We start from the raw sequence: 21,485 nt of genomic DNA, 5'->3' as shown, positions 1-21,485 counted from the left end.
GTATGACATCGATGAAATCCAGCTCATGATATCCCTGGCAACAGGCATTACCTCCTAGCGACAAGTATGACACCCAGTGCATGAAACCGCTGGCAACAAGCATTACCCTCTGGCAACGAGCATGACACCCTGAGCATGAAAACCCCTTGCACCGTGCATGGAACCAAGATGATGAAACCCTTGGCAATGATCAGGTAATTTAAAAGTAATTAGAAGCCTTACTGTAGGGGTTAATGTGTAATGGGCATTGCGGTGTGTGACATAATGTATAATGGGCATTGCGGGGAGTGGCAATGTATAACGTGCATTGCGATGTGTGGCATAATGTATAACATGCATTGCGATGTGTGGCATAATGTATCACGGACATCGCGGTATGTGGTATAATGTATCACAGACATTGCAGTGTGTTTCATAATGTATCACGGACATTGCGGTGTGTGGCTTAATGTATCACAGGCATGACTGTGTGTGGTATACTGTATCACGGGAATTGTATGTGGTATAATGTCTCAGGGGTATTTCAGTGTGTGGTATAATGTATAACGGGAATTGCGCTGTGTGGCATAATGTGTCAGGGGCATTATGGTGTGTCATATTGTGTAATGGGTATTACGGTGTGTGGTATAGTGTGTCAGGGACATTGCAGTATGTGGCATAATGTGTACTAGGCATTACTATAAGGAGGAAAAATGACAAATAATGTTAGGGGCATGAATCAGGATTTTTTTTTTCCTGTGGGGGCCAATGTCTGGGCGTGCATGTTGCAAAACTGGGGTATAAGGTAGTCTTTTCCTGCAATGCCACACCCCTTTCAGTGAAGTCACAGCCATTTTAGAAGGCCACACCCCTTTTTTTGGCACGCGCAAATCATCACTTTTCTAGTGGCAATTATGGGGGGATCCAGAGAATTTTTTGGCTTGGGGGAGAAAAATTCCTAGTTACGCTACTGTTTGGAAGAGCTGTTAAGCTACTAATTATTTTTAATGACTTGACAATGATACTTAATAACTTGAAGATTTATATATTTTTATATAACATAAGGTTTATAGAATAAGGTGAAGCACTGCATGCTACCTAAGAGGCAACTGAAGGTTAACTGGAGCTAAGACTTTATCAGATGTTATCAATTTTGGTTTCCAAGAATGCTATCTTTGTTTTACAATCGTTTGACCATTTCCAACCTGCATTCTATTTTAGGAGTGCATTCAGCAGGTACAAGTCTGTGGAGCTGATTGGCAAGCGTTAATTTATGTAACACTGAGTCTATTTTGTCTTCTGAAGTCCTTCCTTGTAAAGGCATGTTTTTGAAGCATCCTCCACCTCCATCTGCTCATACTGTATGCTTGCACCAGGTCTAACTGTATGTAATTAAACCACAGAGATACTGTATCCTTGATTTTTGGCAGGGGATATTGGATACATTGTCATCTTGAAATCTCCACAGATTTTGAGGCTTTCCGATTGTTCTATTATTACAAAAAAAGGTCAAACAACTAGTACTATCGCTGTGGCTAGCTCAATCCATTTACCATGAGAAAGCTCCCCGGAATTTGCTAACTTCTTGTTACAGCTCCCTCCATCACTGGCCAAATGGAATGTACAGTAGAATCATCCACAAACCAGGTTCCATGCAGCCTGTTTGAGCAGTACATTTATTACTACCACTAGGAGGTACCTTCTAAATGCTAGTTTGCAGGTTGTTGTCCTTGTTTTAATCAAATCCAAAATCTATCTACTTACTTCTTTTACAGTTGCATTTTTGCCTTCCACCGCTAATGTCCTAGGAAGATTTGATTCTCTAGCCTCTTGAATTAAGTCGTCCAAATTGAATTCCAGTCTCCATCTGTCAGCTGCAAAAACAAAAATTGATTATAATGTATATACAGACATGTATTTTTCTATTCTAAGTTCAGTCTAAAATGGTCAAATGATCATTGTTAGTCACATATTGGAGGTTGAACTTCAGAGATGCTTCCGGGAAACATGTGCACTCCCTTAGTTCATGTTTACTGCAGAGATTGTAGACATCATAGATCTTGCACACATTCACTGTTTGCTATGACTACTGTGATTGCTGCCATTAATATCTAGTTAATAATATGGCAGAGTAAAATGTATATAATGGAAAGAATGGCTGGCAAGCCAATGGAAATGTTGAAAGGTTTATACTGCCTGAAATATTGTTAGTCCAAATATAGCACACACCCCCTCATATATTTACTATTGTACAAAAATGTTCCTGAATGCCAGACGTCCCAGTAAGAAGAAAGAAATCTACGGGAGGGTAGATAATTGGGAGATAACATTTCACATGTAAAGAATGTGTTATTCAAGGTTGGCATAAACCTGGAAAAGTCCATTAACATATAATGATCATAACTCACTATCTCACTTGTGAACCCAAGTGGCAATTACTTCTTGAAGTACATAATTATATCCAAAAACAACAATGTAATTTAAGGGGTGGAACAAAACATGAGACAATAAACAATGTGTTTCCTAAAATGTGTGTATTGTATTTTCAAAGTAACTCTGGTGCTTAACGTTTGATTTCTCCAAGAGCGAAACAAAATTGAACTATGGGTCCAAAGTAAATACAGATGAGAGGAAAAATAAAGATTTTGGAATGGAGGTCAAGGAAATGATTTCTTTTGCTCATGACAGGAAATCCAAAGAAGAAAACAAATTACATACAACCACTAGTATGAGTAACCTAGGGAAGAAGCCACAGCGAACAAGTATATCCCTTTAGCAACAACATAAAACAAAAAATGGAACAATTTGATGCTGGAAAAATTGTATCTAATGTGCATATGTTAATGGCAAATGACAAAGGAAAAAAATAGGAATTATGAGTCTTCTGTTACTATGTTACTCTAGTACCAATGGATTTGTTTGACTTTTAATGATACATGGGATTTACACTTTTCGCAGCATATTTAAATAAGTATCATAGACCTATTGTATGATGAAGTTATTACTATAATGATTAAGATACATTATATTGGTGTTTGTAGTTGGGTAAAACAACTTTTGTGTAATTCAGTGTGCCAAGACACCTGTATATATGAATGTATAACTACGTGATTTATGTTTTTATATAGCTTGTGTTGCAGTTATGGACAAATGCAATTATGCATTCAATTACTTATATTTACTTAAGAAGGTGCCTAAGGAGAAGAAAATCAACATGAGAATGATAGTTGGCAACAAATATTTTATTAGATTTTTGTTGAGAGCCATAGAAAATGAGATATGGCAATAGAATCCACAGAATTAGCCAATAATTATAAAAATAAACTTTAAATAACAGATGTTCTCATAGATTGGAGTTTAGAAGTACTGTTCAGTTTCATTTGCCTGACATAACTTTGATAAAAAATATGTAAAATAGAAGTACATAATTCAAATATGTGAAGCAGGTGGTTAGATTTATCACCGGTGAGGCAAGCCAACTAGATGCTGTTGTTCCAGTAATGAATTTGGGCAGTCTACGTGTTTTTTGATCTGCTGTGTGGCATTTGATAAAAACTTTGTGCATTGAATGGTGAATTTGCACAATCCAAAAGATTAGTGTGACTTTTGTGAAGAACAGAGGGGAAATTGTATTTTCTAAATGCTCACAGAGCTCCGTATATTGATTGTTGTGCCTGCGTGTACATGAAACTCACAGAAACAGACGCAATAACGGACTATGGGGTATATTCAGTTAGGGTTGAAAAGTGCAGTCTGTCGAAAAGACGGAAGTTTTCGACTTTTTAAGGTCAAATAGTAATTCGACCTATTCAGTCCCATCAGTTTTTATTCGACAAGTCGTGGACTTCAACTTGTCGAATAGTACATGAATCGGCGGTATAGCTGCCGATTCACGTACTTTTGAGTGAAACAGGGCCAAATTCGACAGGATTTGGCCCCGTTTCCAACCATCTCAGTCCGACATAAAAAAATGTTGGACTGAGATGTGGGACCCAGAGGAGGAGAGGGGGGAGAGCCGCGGGGAGATGGGGGACAGCCGCAGGGCAGACAGGGGAGAGAAGCGCTACAGCACAGCGTTGCAGCAGGATGTCTCACAGCCGCGCCACTCATGGCAGTGTCTACCCGGCTCCAGCAAGTGAGGTCACGCTTGCTGGAGCCGGGTGGACACTGCCGTGAGGTCTGGCGGCTGTGAGACAACCTCCTGCAGCGCTACTGTAAAGCTGCTCTCCTCCGTCTGCCCGCGGCTGTCCCCGCTGGTCTCCCCGTGGCTCCCCCCCCCTCTTCTTCTGGGTCCCTCATCTTAATTCGAATTTTTAAAAGTCGAATTGAGATGAGATTGAATAGGGGTTGTCGGATCCATTACGACAAATGCATGTCGGAATGGATCCGACCCTAATTGAATATACCCCTATATGTAATTGGGGTTTCCAGGTGCGTGGACACCACTTCCCAGCATGATTGGATCCTCTTTCCTCCCTCACATCCTCTGAGCCCATGTGCACCAATCTCATTTCATTGCAGATCATCACCAGTGCAGGCTAAGTTCGGCACAGGTACAACACATTAGGGGCAGATGTACTAAGCCTGAAGAAGGCATAAGGAAGTGATAAAGCAGTGATAAGTCAGGGTTATAAACGCACCAGCCAGTCAGCTCCTAACTGGCAATTTACATATTGGAGCCTTCTCGAGGTTTAATACATCTGCCCCATTATGTGGTACATGCCGCTCATCTTCTGGCAAAAGGGGAGTATGCCTGCAAAGCAGCTGAAGGAAGGGAGATCTGGTTGGGCATCTAATTGTCCTCTAGACTACAGTAGCACGTTTCAGTGTAGTCCTGCAGCTTCCACAGAGGGTAATATGTTGAGGCTGCATAGCTATATACATTGTTCGCAAATACTCGCTATAGCGCATATTTTACGTGCTATAAGCAGTAAGGGACCCGGTTTTCAAAAATCAGCAGGTCCCACAGGACGCGCTGGGATGACCGCTGCACACCGCAACCAGTGTAATCCTCCTGCTGCCTCCCCGTCCCCTTCCAATTGGTGCTGCGCTGCCGTGAACTTCCTCTTCCCAGTCACTGATAGACAGGGAGGGTGGAGCATGGTTGGTGCCGCCTCCCCTCACTCACAACCGGCCCGACACAGCAGAGAGAGCGGCGGCCATAACAGATCAGTGATTACCTGGCGGCTGGGGAGGACAGTTAGTATATCAGGCACAGTGTCTATGGAGCTCGGGCCTGGGGGTGGGCAGCAGGAGACGTGGAGTGCAGAGAGCTCTAACAGTGTCTATGGAGCTCGGGCCTGGGGGTGGGCAGCAGGAGACGCGGAGTGCAGAGAGCTCTGACAGTGTCTATGGAGCTCGGGCCTGGGGGTGGGCAGCAGGAGACGTGGAGTGCAGGGAGCTCTGACAGTGTCTATGGAGCTCGGGCCTGGTTGTGGGCAGCAGGAGACATGGAGTGCAGGGAGCTCTGACAGTGTCTATGGAGCTTGGGCCTGGGGGTGGGCAGCAGGAGACGTGGAGTGCAGGGAGCTCTGACAGTGTCTATGGAGCTCGGGCCTGGGGGTGGGCAGCAGGAGACGTGGAGTGCAGGGAGCTCTGACAGTGTCTATGGAGCTCGGGCCTGGGGGTGGGTAGCAGGAGACGTGGAGTGCAGGGAGCTCTGACAGTGTCTATGGAGCTCGGGCCTGGGGGTGGGCAGCAGGAGACGCGGAGTGCAGGGAGCTCTAACAGTGTCTATGGAGCTGGGGCCTGGGGGTGGGCAGCAGGAGACGTGGAGTGCAGGGAGCTCTGACAGTGTCTATGGAGCTGGGATCTGGGGGTGGGCAGCAGGAGACGTGGAGTGCAGGGAGCTCTGACAGTGTCTATGGAGCTCGGGCCTGGGGGTGGGCAGCAGGAGACGTGGAGTGCAGGGAGCTCTGACAGTGTCTATGGAGCTCGGGCCTGGGGGTGGGCAGCAGGAGACGTGGAGTGCAGGGAGCTCTGACAGTGTCTATGGAGCTCGGGCCTGGGGGTGGGCAGCAGGAGACGTGGAGTGCAGGGAGCTCTGACAGTGTCTATGGAGCTCGGGCCTGGGGGTGGGCAGCAGGAGACGCGGAGTGGAGAGAGCTCTGTTCCCAGCTAATTGATCCGCAGCTACTCCAAGGTTGTGACCTTATCGTCATGGATATCTTGCCATTCTCGGCACCCACCAACCCGGTAACAGGGATGGGCAGCTTGTGTATTGTGTTTGTGTCTGTATATATGTGTGTCGATGTTTGTGTACTTATAATAAGTATGTGTGTGTCTGTATGCATGTGCACATGTGTCTGTATGTATATGAGTATATATGTGGCAGTATTCATGTGTAAATATGTGTGTGTTTTTACACTAAAGCCAGAGGTGTCTCACTTAAAATCTGGTTGCCAAGAAGCGAGTTTCCATCAGCTATATTTGGCAATTCAGATATGCAGTACCCTCTATTTGGACTGCCTTGGCATATCTGCACAATGGCATAATGCCACTTGGGCTAGCAGGGTAGTACCACACTTATGCTCTACCTAGTACAATGTGTATAACGTGCTCTACCTGGTACAATGTGTATAACGTGCTTTTTCCTGGCGCAATGTGTATGACGTGCTTTTCCTGGCGCAATGTGTATAACGTGCTCTACCTGGTGCAATGTGTATAACGTGCTCTACCTGGTGCAGTGTGTATAACGTGCTCTACCTGGCGCAATGTGTATAACGTGCTCAGCCTGGCACAATGTATATAACGTGCTCTGCCTGACGCAATGTGTATAACGTGCTCTGCCTGACGCAATGTGTATAACGTGCTCTACCTGGTGCAATGTATATAACGTGCTCTACCTGGAGCAATGTGTATAAAGTGCTCTACCTGGCGCAGTGTGTATAACGTGCTCTACCTGGCGCAGTGTGTATAACGTGCTCAGCCTGGCACAATGTATATAACGTGCTCTGCCTGACGCAATGTGTATAACGTTCTCTACCTGGTGCAATGTGTGTAATGTGCTCTACCTGGCGCAGTGTGTATGGGAGGTTCTACCTGGCGCAATTTGTATATGCGGCATTACTGTGTGGTGCAACGTGAATTAGCACTATTATGTGGTCATGCCCCTTCCCCATGAAGCCACGCCCCTAAATTTTTGCGGAGCGCCTTCAGCGTGCACTGTCCATGCTTCCGTGCTTTGGAGGAGGAGCATCTTTTCACTTTATACTGGAGGGCACCAAAATGTCTAGTTACAGCTCTGGTGCAGAGTGTCCTGTATGCTACACTGCCCAGTAGCATTGTCACCCCCATACTCCCCCTTGCAACACTTTTGTAGTGTCCAAATCAAGTCTGTGTGTTCTTATATTTAAATCATTAATAAGATTAATAAGAACCTTCATTCCGATGGGATCCAGAACAGGTACAGTAGGACCCCAATTTTTAAAAGTGAGGCCTGGGACCCACTTTTATTTTGGCTCAGCGCGATCACTGTATATACCTCTGGATCTTAGTCTAACTTTTACAAGCTTTGTAGACAGTGCGTTTATTTATTAATTTGACTTTAATCTTTTATTTCTAGTCTTAAATTCTTTCATCAGGGGCTATCATGGTTCTCTGTATTTTTTAGGTACAAAAATATGATTTTTGTGCTTACTGCGAAATCTGTTTTTCTGATTCCATAGAGGGGAAACTGCTGTACCTTGGGACATATAGGACACAGTGCTTGTGCAGGTCACAACTACCTTACAGGCATGTTGGTCTCTGACTTCTCCCCGTCTATGGTCCTGCCCTGGAAGGACTTTAGAACATGAATAACAAAAACAATTCAGGAAAACAGTGTCATACAAATGTATTCAGAGAAACTGATTTCACAGTAAGCACAAAAATCCTATTTTCTCTGTCATCCATGTTGGGGACATTACTGTACCTCGGGAATATGTAAATCGATTTTAATCAATATTGTGTTTCAGGGGCTAATACACATTTACTAACATATGATTTTTTATATTACTTTTTAAATGTTAGTAAATGTGTGTATTTAGCCCTAGGAATACAACATCGATCTAGATCGATAAAAATTTTACTTTAGTAGATATAATCCCTTTTTCCCCCTTGGTGATTATTGTAAGCGACTGCTTTATATTTTTCCAATGACTACATTTTTTACTTTTTTATATTTTATTTATTTATTCACGTAGAACTGGGAGTCCAAGCCTGCACTTTCAATTCCAACGCATAAATATGAGCCAGCTTGCCAGGTCATGTTTGCGCATACTGCATCCCAAGTACTGAACCTGCAAACGGATACATTGGGGGGAATTCAATAGTTGTTAGCGCTGGCAGGCAGCCAGCAAATGGCGCCAACAGAGCTATTCAATTGTTGCTCCATTCGGGCGCAATAGACTGCCAGCACTAGCATTTCAGGCCGCCCCATTGAAGGTGAATTGAAATGCGTGGTGAAAAGTCGTCTATTTGAGAGCTCAAAAATTACTTTTCGCATCCCGCTCATCAGTTTGTGTTATGATTCCAGTACTCCTGACCGGAGGAGATCTTATGACAATGGCCAGAGTACTGGAAGGGAATGCTGGTTACGGGAGCAGGAAAGACTAGTTGCCCCTGGCGCCCTAACTCTATTGTCTCACCCGTGCTATCGGAAATCCCTTGCGAGACTATGGTTTCTTGAGCCCCTGGCAGCCACGTTTGAAAGGCGGATTATGTCTGCCCAACTCCGGTGCCCCCCGGTATTAGTGAGAGACAAAGGGAAATCCGAGGCAGGATGATGACAAGAGGACCTCTGACTACAACAGGCCAAGGGCAACAAGCTAACTAACCAAACTTGAAGTATGCGCGGAAAAACCGCCAGATAAAAGGACAACCAAAATCCACTAGTCCATTACTCCTACCCAGCACCGCTGGATACCAGAGTGGATCTGTGGGAGCGGAATCCTCCGCAAAAGCTCCGAAACACAAATAATAAATAATAAGTAATAAAGCGGCCAAGCCGCAACACACGGCTACGCCGCGACTCACGAACACCACTGGATGCTTAACGGTGCTCAGTCAGGACTCTAGGAACAGATGACGACTTCCGAGTGCAGGACAACTGAGGACAGGAACGACCAGATACAGCAGGACTGGAAACACTCTCAGCAAACAGATACAGCATGCAGGAAGCTATTACCGGCGTCTGTGTGAGGCACTGCAAGAGCATATAAACCGAAGCCCTCCAATCAACTGCTGCCAGTGCTGATTGCATGAATGCCGTGCAGCTGCCTTGCTGCACGGCCAGGAAACAGGTGCCCTTACTAATTTAAATGGACCCAGCAACGGGGAACGCGGTCCGCCAGTGGCGTCCCCGTTGCTAGGGTCCGTGCGGCTCCGTGCGCCCGGCGTCTAGCGTTGCCAGGGAGCCGGCGGCTGTACGCGCACGGCGTCCCTGGTTGCTAGGCGCCGGGCCGCACCGACGAGCGGACCCCGGCGCCTAACAGTACCCCCCCTTGAGGAGGGGTCAAGGAACCCCTAAAGCCAGGTTTCCGAGGAAATTCCCGAAAAAATGCCCTCTTGAGCCTCGGGGCATGGAGATCCTTATCCAGGACCCAAGACCTTTCCTCTGGACCATAGCCTCTCCAGTGCACCAGAAAATAAAGCCGACCCCGGGACAATTTGGAATCGAGAACCTTCTCCACCAAGAACTCCTGTTGTCCCTGTACATCTACTGGTGATTTCCCCTGAGAGATCTTCCGAGGAAATCTACTGGAAGAAACGTATGGTTTCAACAGGGAGCAATGGAACGTATTTCCGATCCGGAGAGCTCTTGGTAAACGTAACCGGAAAGCAACTGGGTTGATTTTTTTAATAATATGAAATGGTCCAATAAATTTGGGGCCCAATCTAGCTGAGGTTTGTCGAAGTCTAATGTTACGAGTCGACAACCATACCCTGTCTCCCACCTTAAAAGTGCAAGGACGTCGGAGCCTGTCCGAAAAAATTTTCTCTCGAAATGCCGCTTTTCTGAGGGCAAGGTGCACTTTTTTCCAAATGACTCTGAGATGAGAGGTTAAGGTTAGCGAGGAAACAGAAGAATGTTGAAAAAAAGAATTAGCTCTGGGGTGAAAACCAAAAACTGAAAAGAATGGAGACACATTAGTGGAGGAATGACAAGAATTATTGTAAGCAAACTCCGCCAAAGGAAGAAACTCGGACCAATCATTCTGGAGTTTGGCTGAGTACAAACGCAAATACTGTTTTAATGATTGATTAACTCGCTCGGTCTGCCCGTTGGATTGGGGATGGTAACCGGATGTTAAAGACAATTTCATCTTTAATGAGGCACAAAAGGACTTCCAGAATTGTGCAATGAATTGTGGACCCCGATCAGAAACAATATCAGTGGGCAACCCATGAAGTCTGAAAACATGGCAGAGAAACAAAACAACCAATCCCTGGGCAGATGGCAGTCGGGGAAGAGCAATGAAATGAGCCATCTTGCTAAAACGGTCCACTACCACCCATATGACTCGGAATCCGGCTCACAGAGGGAGGTCTACCACAAAATCCATGGAAATATGAGACCATGGCCTGAGAGGAACATTTAAGGGCATAAGTTGCCCGATAGGCAAGGAACGGGGAACCTTATGCTGTGCACAGACCTGACAAGAAAAAACAAACTCCTTAATGTCTTTAGAAAGACCAGGCCACCATACTGAGCGGGAGACTAATTCCAAAGTCTTAGAGATCCCCGGATGCCCGGCAACTTTGCTATCATGAAATTCATTGGAAAACAAGAAAAAAAAAATTGTATACTCTGCGCTATATAACCACTGTATCAGATTGAACTATAGTGTGCAGTCTGTCATATAGAATAATTGACTCAGTAGAACTGTGAAAGTATAACAATAAATTCTTTATCTAATATTTAAAAAGCGGTATACATTTCATACAGAATAAGCAGCATGTATTAGGCAACAATTAATTTATAATCACAATTAGTATAGCATATAATGAGATAAAATATCTTTGTTATATTACTAAAAAAATGAAAGTACACTGGCGTCCCAGTAATTATTAAATGTCTCGTAAAAATAATCACAGCTTTATTTAATAATGAACTTTTGTGTATATTGAAGTATAATTACCCATGTGCAGATTTCTGAGAGTATGGATAAACAGGATCCGTTAATATATATGTGCACATAGATGGGTATGCAGTTAATTAAACTGATTGAAGCTGGTTTGGAAAAGGCCGTATATTTATCACGGCTATATTCCGAATAGATAATAGTTCTTATTAACCTGTGTGAAGATCTCCAAAGAACCCACCTCCTCAAACCGGGTGTTAGACCTCACTGCGGAGGCCAGTAGCAGTCACTCGGTACGGGTGAGCGGAAAACTGGACGTCTGTGGTAATGGCAATCTCCTCAAGCCGGGTGTTAGACCTCACTGCAGCGGCCAATATCACTCACTCGGTACGGGTAGGCAGAGAACCTGACGTCTGCAGCACAGCACCTGGACGGATGTCAGCGCCCTCTCCGAGAGCCGCTGGCCGAAGCGCCCGGCGTGTAACCAAGCCGTGGTAGGATGTGGCTGTGAAGATCGTCCTGAGGAAGTCTCCGGTTGCCAAGGAGACGAAACGCGTTGACGCCCACTTTCCGAAGTTCAGCTGTTCGGCACTACCTGCTGATCTATCTTGCCAAACGGTCACACAGCCAACGATCTTCACAGCCACATCCTACCACGGCTTGGTTACACGCCGGGCGCTTCGGCCAGCGGCTCTCGGCGAGGGCGCTGACATCCGTCCAGGTGCTGTGCTGCAGACGTCAGGTTCTCTGCCTACCCGTACCGAGTGAGTGATATTGGCCGCTGCAGTGAGGTCTAACACCCGGCTTGAGGAGATTGCCATTACCACAGACGTCCAGTTTTCCGCTCACCCGTACCGAGTGACTGCTACTGGCTTCCGCAGTGAGGTCTAACACCCGGTTTGAGGAGGTGGGTTCTTTGGAGATCTTCACACAGGTTAATAAGAACTATTATCTATTCGGAATATAGCCGTGATAAATATACTGCCTTTTCCAAACCAGCTTCAATCAGTTTAATTAACTGCATACCCATCTATGTGCACATATATATTAACGGATCCTGTTTATCCATACTCTCAGAAATCTGCACATGGGTAATTATACTTCAATATACACAAAAGTTCAGTATTAAATAAAGCTGTGATTATTTTTACGAGACATTTAATAATTACTGGGACGCCAGTGTACTTTCATTTTTTTAGTAATATAACAAAGATATTTTATCTCATTATATGCTATACTAATTGTGATTATAAATTAATTGTTGCCTAATACATGCTGCTTATTCTGTATGAAATGTATACCGCTTTTTAAATATTAGATAAAGAATTTATTGTTATACTTTCACAGTTCTACTGAGTCAATTATTCTATATGACAGACTGCACACTATAGTTCAATCTGATACAGTGGTTATATAGCGCAGAGTATACAATTTTTTTTTCTTGTTTTCCAATTAATTGGCAACCTAGCTAGTTGTCCTACTCAGCTGCTATTGATGCACTTTATGTAATTAATTACTAATTGCTATCAGCGCCGGAAGAATAACAGATAAGGACAGGTGTCTTTTTCTGTTTATTCCTTTGTATTCATCATGAAATTCAGTCAAAACAGTAGCTCTCAAAAACTCAGGGACGTAAAGACGACCAGCAGGAGTATTTCCTGGAGCTGGATGTTGAAGCTGCTTTAACTGGGTAAATAAATCTTGTGTGAGGCCTGCCCAAATGACTGAAGACGGAAGTATGGGAGTAACAGGACTGTTATTATGAACTGGAAGAAAACTGCGTGACAGGGCATCCGCCTTGGTATTCTTGGAACCTGGCCTAAAGGTGATAATAAACTTGAAACGAGTAAAAAATAAAGCCCAACGAGCCTGCCGGCCATTCAGCCGCTTAGCTGATTCGATGTACTGAAGATTTTTGTGGTCAGTCAATACTGAAATGGTATGTGTTGCTCCCTCAAGCCAATGTCTCCACTCCTCGAAAGCCCATTTAATAGCCAGTAACTCCCGGTTACCAACATCGTAGTTGGATTCAGCGGATGAGAATTTCCTGGACATGAAGGCACAAGGATGTAGTTCCAGAGACTCCGGATCCTTTTGAGATAGGATAGCCCCCACTCCAACCTCCGAGGCATCAACCTCAACAATGAAGGGCAATTCTGGGTTGGGATGTCTGAGGACTGGAGCTGAGACAAAAGCTTGTTTCAAGGCCTGAAAGGATAACTCAGCTTCACGTGACCAGTTGGTAGGATCCGCTCCCTTCTTAGTCAGTGCCACCATGGGAGCAACCAGGTCGGAAAAAGAATGAATAAATCTTCTATAATAATTCGCAAACCCTAAAAAGCGCTGAATTGCTTTTAAGTTGGTGGGTTGCGCCCAACTAAGGATGGCTTGGAGCTTCTTAGGTTCCATGCAGAATCCCCGAGGGGAAATAATGTACCCTAAAAAGGATACCTCCGTGACATGAAACTCACACTTCTCCAACTTGGCATATAGATGATTTTCACGTAATTTTTGAAGAACCTGACGCACCTGGGTAACATGTTGTTCAATTGAGTCAGAATAGATCAGGATGTCGTCTAAGTAAACGACCACGAATCTTCCTAGAAAGTCACGGAGCACATCGTTAATGAGATCCTGGAAAACTGCCGGAGCGTTAGACAAGCCGAACGGCATCACCAGATACTCGTAGTGACCCGACTGAGTACTGAAAGCCGTCTTCCACTCATCTCCAGACTTGATTCGGATGAGGTTATATGCTCCCCTCAGGTCAATTTTAGAAAAAATCACAGCCGAACGCAGCTGATCAAAGAGGACAGAAATCAGCGGCAGAGGATAAGTATTTTTAACTGAGATCTTATTCAGGGCTCTAAAGTCAATGCAAGGTCTGAGTGATCCATCTTTTTTCTCCACAAAGAAGAAGCCTGCACTTAAAGGGGATTTAGATGGCCTGATAAATCCTTTCCCTAGACTCTCCTTAACATACTCATTCATGGCCGCAGTTTCTGGCCCGGATAAAGCATATAACCTTCCCTTTGGCAATGTGGCACCGGGAATTAGCTCAATAGCACAATCATAAAGCCGATGGGGAGGCAGAATGTCCGCATTGCCCTTGGAAAACACATCAACAAAGTCCTGGTATTCCACGGGAATGAGTTCGGGAATGGCAGCAGCTATTCTAACGGGAAACGTAATACATTCCTTATTACAGATGGTACCCCATTGTGAAATCTCCCCCGACTGCCAATCAATGGTGGGATTATGAAAGGCCAGCCAAGGGTGACCCAGAACCACTGGAACTACTGGGCAATGGGTAAGGAAGAACTCGATCTTTTCGTAATGAAGAGCTCCTACCGTAAGTAGTACAGGAGGTGTACAGAGGGAAATAACCCCATTGGACAAGGGACTCCCATCTAAACCATGCATGGTGATACACCTACCCAAGGCTAACTGAGGAATACCTAAGGCCTTGGCCCAAGTTAAGTCCATAAAGTTCCCTGCAGCTCCACTGTCGACAAAAGCCGACACCGAAGAACTGAGGCTGCCAAAGGAAACTTTAGCTGGTACTAAAAGGGAGTTATTCGAGGAGATAAGCTGCAGACCAAAGTGAACCCCCTCACAATTCACTTGGTCGAGGCGTTTCCCGACTTGTTCGGACAATTACGGGCAAAATGTCCCTTACCCCCACAGTACAAACAAAGACCAGAGTTTTGCCTTCTGGCTCTTTCTTCTGGAGACAGTCGGGAGAGACCCATCTGCATGGGCTCCTCTACGTCCTCAGGAATGGAAAATACACATGGAGTAGTCCTGACTGGTGCTCCTTTTTCAGCCCTCCGCTCTCTGAGACGTCGATCAATCTTAATAGAAAGCTCCATGAGTTTATCGAGAGTCTCAGGAGCGGGATACTGAAGGAGACTGTCTTTTATAGACTCAGATAAGCCGAGGCGAAACTGACTGCGCAGGGCTGGGTCATTCCAGCCACAGTCGTTCGACCAACGGCGAAACTCTGTACAATAAACCTCTGCAGGATTTCTACCCTGTCTGAGAGCGCGTAACTGACTCTCAGCGGATGCCTCTCTATCAGGGTCATCATACAAAAGCCCTAAAGACCCCAAAAAAGCGTCGACTGACAACAATGCCGGATCCTCTGCTTTTAAACCAAATGCCCAGGTCTGAGGATCCCCCTGGAGCAAAGAAATAATGATTCCAACCCGCTGAGATTCAGTACCTGAGGAGATCGGTCCTAAACGAAAATAAAGTTTACAGGATTCTTTAAAATTAAAAAACTCCTTCCTATCACCAGAAAAACGGTCAGGCAAGTGCATTTTTGGTTCAGGGACTACCCTCGGGGAAGTTCGTAAAAGATCTTCCTGCAACTTCACCCGCAGGGAAAGATCCTGAACCATCTGAGTAAGTTCTTGAATCTGGCTGACTAGGAGCTGACCAGGATTTGGCCCTAAACCTGTGGGATTCATGAGGCCGATAACTCTTACAAAACTGAATAAGGAAAAAATCAAACCCTGTTTAATTTTAAGTTTTGGTTTGGCCGGTAATAATGTTATGATTCCAGTACTCCTGACCGGAGGAGATCTTATGACAATGGCCAGAGTACTGGAAGGGAATGCTGGTTACGGGAGCAGGAAAGACTAGTTGCCCCTGGCGCCCTAACTCTGTTGTCTCACCCGTGCTATCGGAAATCCCTTGCGAGACTATGGTTTCTTGAGCCCCTGGCAGCCACGTTTGAAAGGCGGATTATGTCTGCCCAACTCCGGTGCCCCCCGGTATTAGTGAGAGACAAAGGGAAATCCGAGGCAGGATGATGACAAGAGGACCTCTGACTACAACAGGCCAAGGGCAACAAGCTAACTAACCAAACTTGAAGTATGCGCGGAAAAACCGCCAGATAAAAGGACAACCAAAATCCACTAGTCCATTACTCCTACCCAGCACCGCTGGATACCAGAGTGGATCTGTGGGAGCGGAATCCTCCGCAAAAGCTCCGAAACACAAATAATAAATAATAAGTAATAAAGCGGCCAAGCCGCAACACACGGCTACGCCGCGACTCACGAACACCACTGGATGCTTAACGGTGCTCAGTCAGGACTCTAGGAACAGATGACGACTTCCGAGTGCAGGACAACTGAGGACAGGAACGACCAGATACAGCAGGACTGGAAACACTCTCAGCAAACAGATACAGCATGCAGGAAGCTATTACCGGCGTCTGTGTGAGGCACTGCAAGAGCATATAAACCGAAGCCCTCCAATCAACTGCTGCCAGTGCTGATTGCATGAATGCCGTGCAGCTGCCTTGCTGCACGGCCAGGAAACAGGTGCCCTTACTAATTTAAATGGACCCAGCAACGGGGAACGCGGTCCGCCAGTGGCGTCCCCGTTGCTAGGGTCCGTGCGGCTCCGTGCGCCCGGCGTCTAGCGTTGCCAGGGAGCCGGCGGCTGTACGCGCACGGCGTCCCTGGTTGCTAGGCGCCGGGCCGCACCGACGAGCGGACCCCGGCGCCTAACAGTTTGGTCAGGTCTACCTGCTTTACACAGCTAAGCCCGACCTCTGTGGGCATGTTCAGCATGAAAAAAAATAATTAAACTGAGCCCCGTGATCTCCCATGAAAAACAACTGTATTCCCCCTATTATGCTTTATTTCTCTGGGACTGAATGACTTAAGCAGCTGAGTATTGCTCATCTGCCTCTGTGAGAATTCATTGGTAGTACATCATGGTATCAGGTGGTTTTCTATCACTGCGATAAGTGGCAACAGAAAACCAGCTCTCTCAGTACGGGATACGTTAAGCATGCAGGCAGTCGGGATGCCGGTAGTCTAAATCCCGACACCAGGATCCTGACACACAACCAAAACACCGGTGCCAGAACTCCGACATGAATCCTGACCGCTGGCATCCCGATCGCAAGTATGCCGGGTGTTTTAGGTTTAGGCCGTAGGGGTGAGGTTAGGCTTAGGTGCTACTGGGGAGGGTTAGGTTTAGGCTGTAAGAAGAGGGGGTAAGGTTTAGGCACCACTGAAGGGGTTAGGGTTAGGCTGCGGGGAGGGGGATTAGGTTTAAGCACCACTGGGGGGGGGGTTAGGGTTAGGCTGCGGGGAGCGGGGTTAGGTTTAAACACCCCTAGGAGGATTAGGGTTAGTCTGTGGGGGAGGGAGGGTTAGGTTTAGGCTGAAAGGGTTAGGGTTAGACTGCCGGGAGGGGGATTAGGTTTAAGCATCACTGGGGGGGGGGGTTAGGGTTAGGCTGCGGGGAGGGAAATTAGGTTTAAGCACCACTGGGGGGGGGGGGGTTAGGGTTAGGCTGCGGGGAGCGGGGTTGGGTTTAAACACCCCCAGGAGGATTAGGGTTAGTCTGTGGGGGAGGGAGGGTTAGGTTTAGGCACCACTGAAAGGGTTAGGGTTAGACTGCCGGGAGGGGAATTAGGTTTAAGCATCACTGGGGGGTGGGGTTAGGGTTAGGTTGCGGGGAGCGGGGTTAGGTTTAAGCACCCCCAGGAGGATTAGGGTTAGTCTGTGGGGGAGGGAGAGTTAGGTTTAGGCACCTCTGGGGGGGTTAGGGTTAGGCTGCGAGGAGGGAGGGTTAGGGGTGTTGGTGGGGAACGTAAGTATACTTACCTGACCCCTGTCAGGATCTTCTCCATTGGAATGTCGCTCTCAGTCATATGACCGTTGACATCCTGAACGTCAGTAAAATGTATCACACCCATCAATACATATTGATACATTCTGTGCAAAGCAGAATTAATTACTAAATCTAATAACTGTACTATTATTTCTCTAGCAGTCTTATGCTAAAAAGATCTACATAATGAATTCAATTAGTTATTTTCCCATGATGTGACACAATTACTTTCACAATACATACATACAATATACACGTACAATTTGAATGTGTGGGTTTCATGTTCTCTTACATTTAATTTAGCAAATTATACACATGCAGACACAAATAACTGTAAAATATGGGTGCAAAGTTCACTGGTAAAACATCCTCATAAATAATTTTGTTTATTGTACAGAACATTTGTCTACCAGTTGCAGATTTTCTACTGGAAATTACTTGACAGTGTTTTATGGCCCATTAATTTGTATGAGTAAACCAATGTTTCGATGGCTAAGAAAGTATGCATGTTATTTGCTGATGACTCAGCTAGCAAGAACTTATCTAAGCATCAAATATTTTAGTTGAAACCAACAGATACAGTACACTATTTAAAAGGCTTTATAGAGGGACTAATACAACAGATATATATTTTTCTTTCTTGGGGTCAGCATAATTAACCAATAAAACCACCCTTAAAATAAAATGTTGTGTATGTGTGAATTTATGAAGAGGAAAACAACTGCAAGGTGCAAGGTGCAAGGTGCACATAAAACACAATAGAATAAAGACACAAAATAAAGAAATAAAACAATTTACAAAGTACAGTGAAATATAATAGATCTGCCACCCTGATGCTTATTTCAGTGTCATGTCTGTTGATGCAGAAATGTTTCTAAACCATGTACAGTACTTATCAGTGACATGCGGAGAGGTCAGAGGCTGGGGAGGCACACATGGGGGTGGGTCTGGGTGATGGGAGTCTGTGACCCCCTATTCAATGTAACGCACACACAGTCCTATCCCCACACTCACTACAGATGCCACACACACACACACCCCTGTCCCCGCACTCACTACAGATAACACACACAGTGGCACCAAGAGGGGGGTGGAGGGTACTCTCTACCTGGCCCGGGCCCATTGGGGGAACCTGGAGGGGGCCCTAGTCCCGCTGCCCTCCCCCTTCCTTGTTGTTGACAGCTGCATGTTGGGTGGGGAGAGAGGACTGGCCGCCGATGCAGCAGCCTCTCTCCCAGCCCAGCAGATGCTGGTGTGTGCTGGGGTGACAGGCAGCTCAGCGGTAGCCAGTCCTCTCTCCAGTGATAAAAGGAAGGGGAGTGATCGCTCCCCTCCCTTGCGCTGCCACCCACCACTTCTGACACCAGCTCCCCCACTGCATGGCGCACACCAGCTTCGCGGCCGCATGTCAGGTTTGCTTTAGATTTTCAATCGTGCTCTGGCCACGCCACTTCATTAGCCATGCCCCCACTCATTACTGGGGCTCAGCAAAGCTGTCAGTGCCCCCACACACACACACACACACACACACACACACACACACACACACACACACACACACACACACAGAGCCCTGGGCCCACACTAACTACAGATGACACACACACATACATACATACATCCTGTCCCCACACTCACTACAGACACACACACACAGACAGTCCTGTCCCCACACTCACTACAGATGACAGACACACACACACACACACACACACACACACACACACACACACACACACACACACACACACACACATCCTGTCCCCACACTCACTACAGATGACACACACACACACACACACACACACACACACACACACACACACACACACACACACACACACACACACACACACACACACACACACTGCTACTCAACCCCAGTCACTGTGCACTGGTGGCTGCTGCTGGCACTTCAGATCCCCATCTCCCTCCTCCCCATCACACTGCTCAGCTCTGGTGTCTGTCTTCCTGCACTTCCTGGATTGGTCACATGACCAATCCGAGCTGCCCATCAGAGCACAAGTACCCCCCACACTGAGGCATGCTTCCCATGATTGGCTGCTGTGTAGCCCAGCCCCGCTGTACAGGCAGGCTCTGACAGTGTGTGAGATGAGGATCACCTCTGGCTGCCTCATCTCTGTCTCTCCCTGCAATCACAGTGCAATCACAGTGCCCTGCAACCCTGGCCAGTTTTATCTATAAAACGCTTGCAATAATACAAAGAAAATACTTAGAAGTTATAAGCATCTTCTTTTGTGTTATTCCAATTATTTGTATAGTCAAAACTGTAAAGTATGACAGAGAGCACAACAGGCAGGGGCGGATTGATACGCCGGGATGGTTTGCTTGTGGGCTGGAGCGCCTGTCGAGACTATGAAGCTGCTGGGTGCCGCCCACTATGCAAATAACCCAGCCGCAGCCAGTGCAGTGAGAGGCCAGGTATCACACATATCCAAGCCAGCGTAGTGGGCAGCACCCAGCAGCTTCATAGCCGCGACTCCAGCGAGCCCAACCTGCGCTGCGGCAGCTGTCATTAGAAAAGATGTAACGGCCTGGCGAGGTGGGGGAAGGTGGGGGGAACACAGCCACCACAGTGAGGACTATCCTGGCTGCAGCCCACATGAGAGCACCCTCTTGATTCTTCTGTTTTGTTCTCTTCGCTTGAAGCTCTCCTTTCCTCGCTGTCTACACTGGCCTGCCCTAAACAGGCTGCCTCTCCAGTCACATTCTCATCTCCACTCTGGACTCTGCTGCCCCCACCTCTTCTGTCCACCCTAAACACTTGCTCCAACACTCACACACTGACACACAGTCCCCTATACATACACAACATCTCACACACTGACACACACTGCACTTGTACCAGCACCACACACACACAGCCCCCTGCCAGCACACACTGCCCCCCCTCACCAGCACCTCAAACACTGCCCCCTGTACCCAGTTCCACACACACTGCACCCTGTACCCAGCCCCTCACCAGCACCTCAAACACTGCTCCCTGTACCCAGCACCACACCCACTGACACACACTGCCCCTGTACCAGCACCACACACACAAAGCCCCCTGCCAGCACACACTGCCCCCCCTCACCAGCACCTCAAACACTGCCCCCTGTACCCAGTTCCACACACACTGCACCCTGTACCCAGCCCCTCACCAGCACCTCACAAACTGCCCCCTGTACCCAGCACCACACACAAAGCCCCATGCACCCAGCCCATCACCAGCACCTCAAACACTGCCCCCTGTACCCAGCACCACACACACAGCCCGACACACACTGCCCCCTACCAGCACCACCCACACACAGCCCTCTACACCTAGTCCCTCACCAGCACCTCAAACACTGCCCCCTGTACCCAGCACCACACACACAGCCCCCTGCACCCAGCCCCTCACCGGCACCTCAAACACTGCCCCCTGTACCCAGCACCACACACACAGCCCGACACACACTACCCCGTACCAGCACCACCCACACACACCCCTCTACACCTAGTCCCTCACCAGCACCTCAAACACTGCCCCCTGTACCCAGCACCACACACACAGCCCCCTGCACCCAGCCCCTCACCAGCATCTCAAACACTGCCCCCTGTACCCAGCACCCACACACTGCCTCCTGTACCCAGCACCACACACAAAGCCCCCTGCACCCAGCCCCTCACCAGCATCTGACAAACTGCCCCCTGTACCCAGCACCACACACAAAGCCCCCTGCACCCAACCCCTCACCAGCATCTCAAACACTGTCCCCTGTACCCAGCACCACATACACTGCCCCCTGTACCCAGCCC

General features: G+C 47.0%; 1 protein-coding gene across 10 annotated transcripts in view; it reads right to left on the bottom strand.

Moving 5' to 3' along the window:
- FAM227B (family with sequence similarity 227 member B) overlaps positions 1 to 21,485 on the bottom strand; it is a 1,159,103-nt gene that overhangs the window by 147,288 nt on the left and 990,330 nt on the right. For all 10 annotated transcript variants that reach the window (XM_063926021.1, XM_063926018.1, XM_063926017.1 and 7 more), the window contains one exon: positions 1,744 to 1,853. In XM_063926021.1, coding sequence (XP_063782091.1) covers positions 1,744 to 1,853 — 110 coding nt within the window. The remainder of the gene's footprint in view (positions 1 to 1,743; positions 1,854 to 21,485) is intronic.

This window comes from Pseudophryne corroboree, chromosome 6 (assembly GCF_028390025.1).
Source record: "Pseudophryne corroboree isolate aPseCor3 chromosome 6, aPseCor3.hap2, whole genome shotgun sequence".
NCBI classification, from domain to species: domain Eukaryota; kingdom Metazoa; phylum Chordata; class Amphibia; order Anura; family Myobatrachidae; genus Pseudophryne; species Pseudophryne corroboree.
Note: the sequence above shows the minus strand (reverse complement) of the source record. Positions and strands in the feature narration are given on the sequence as shown.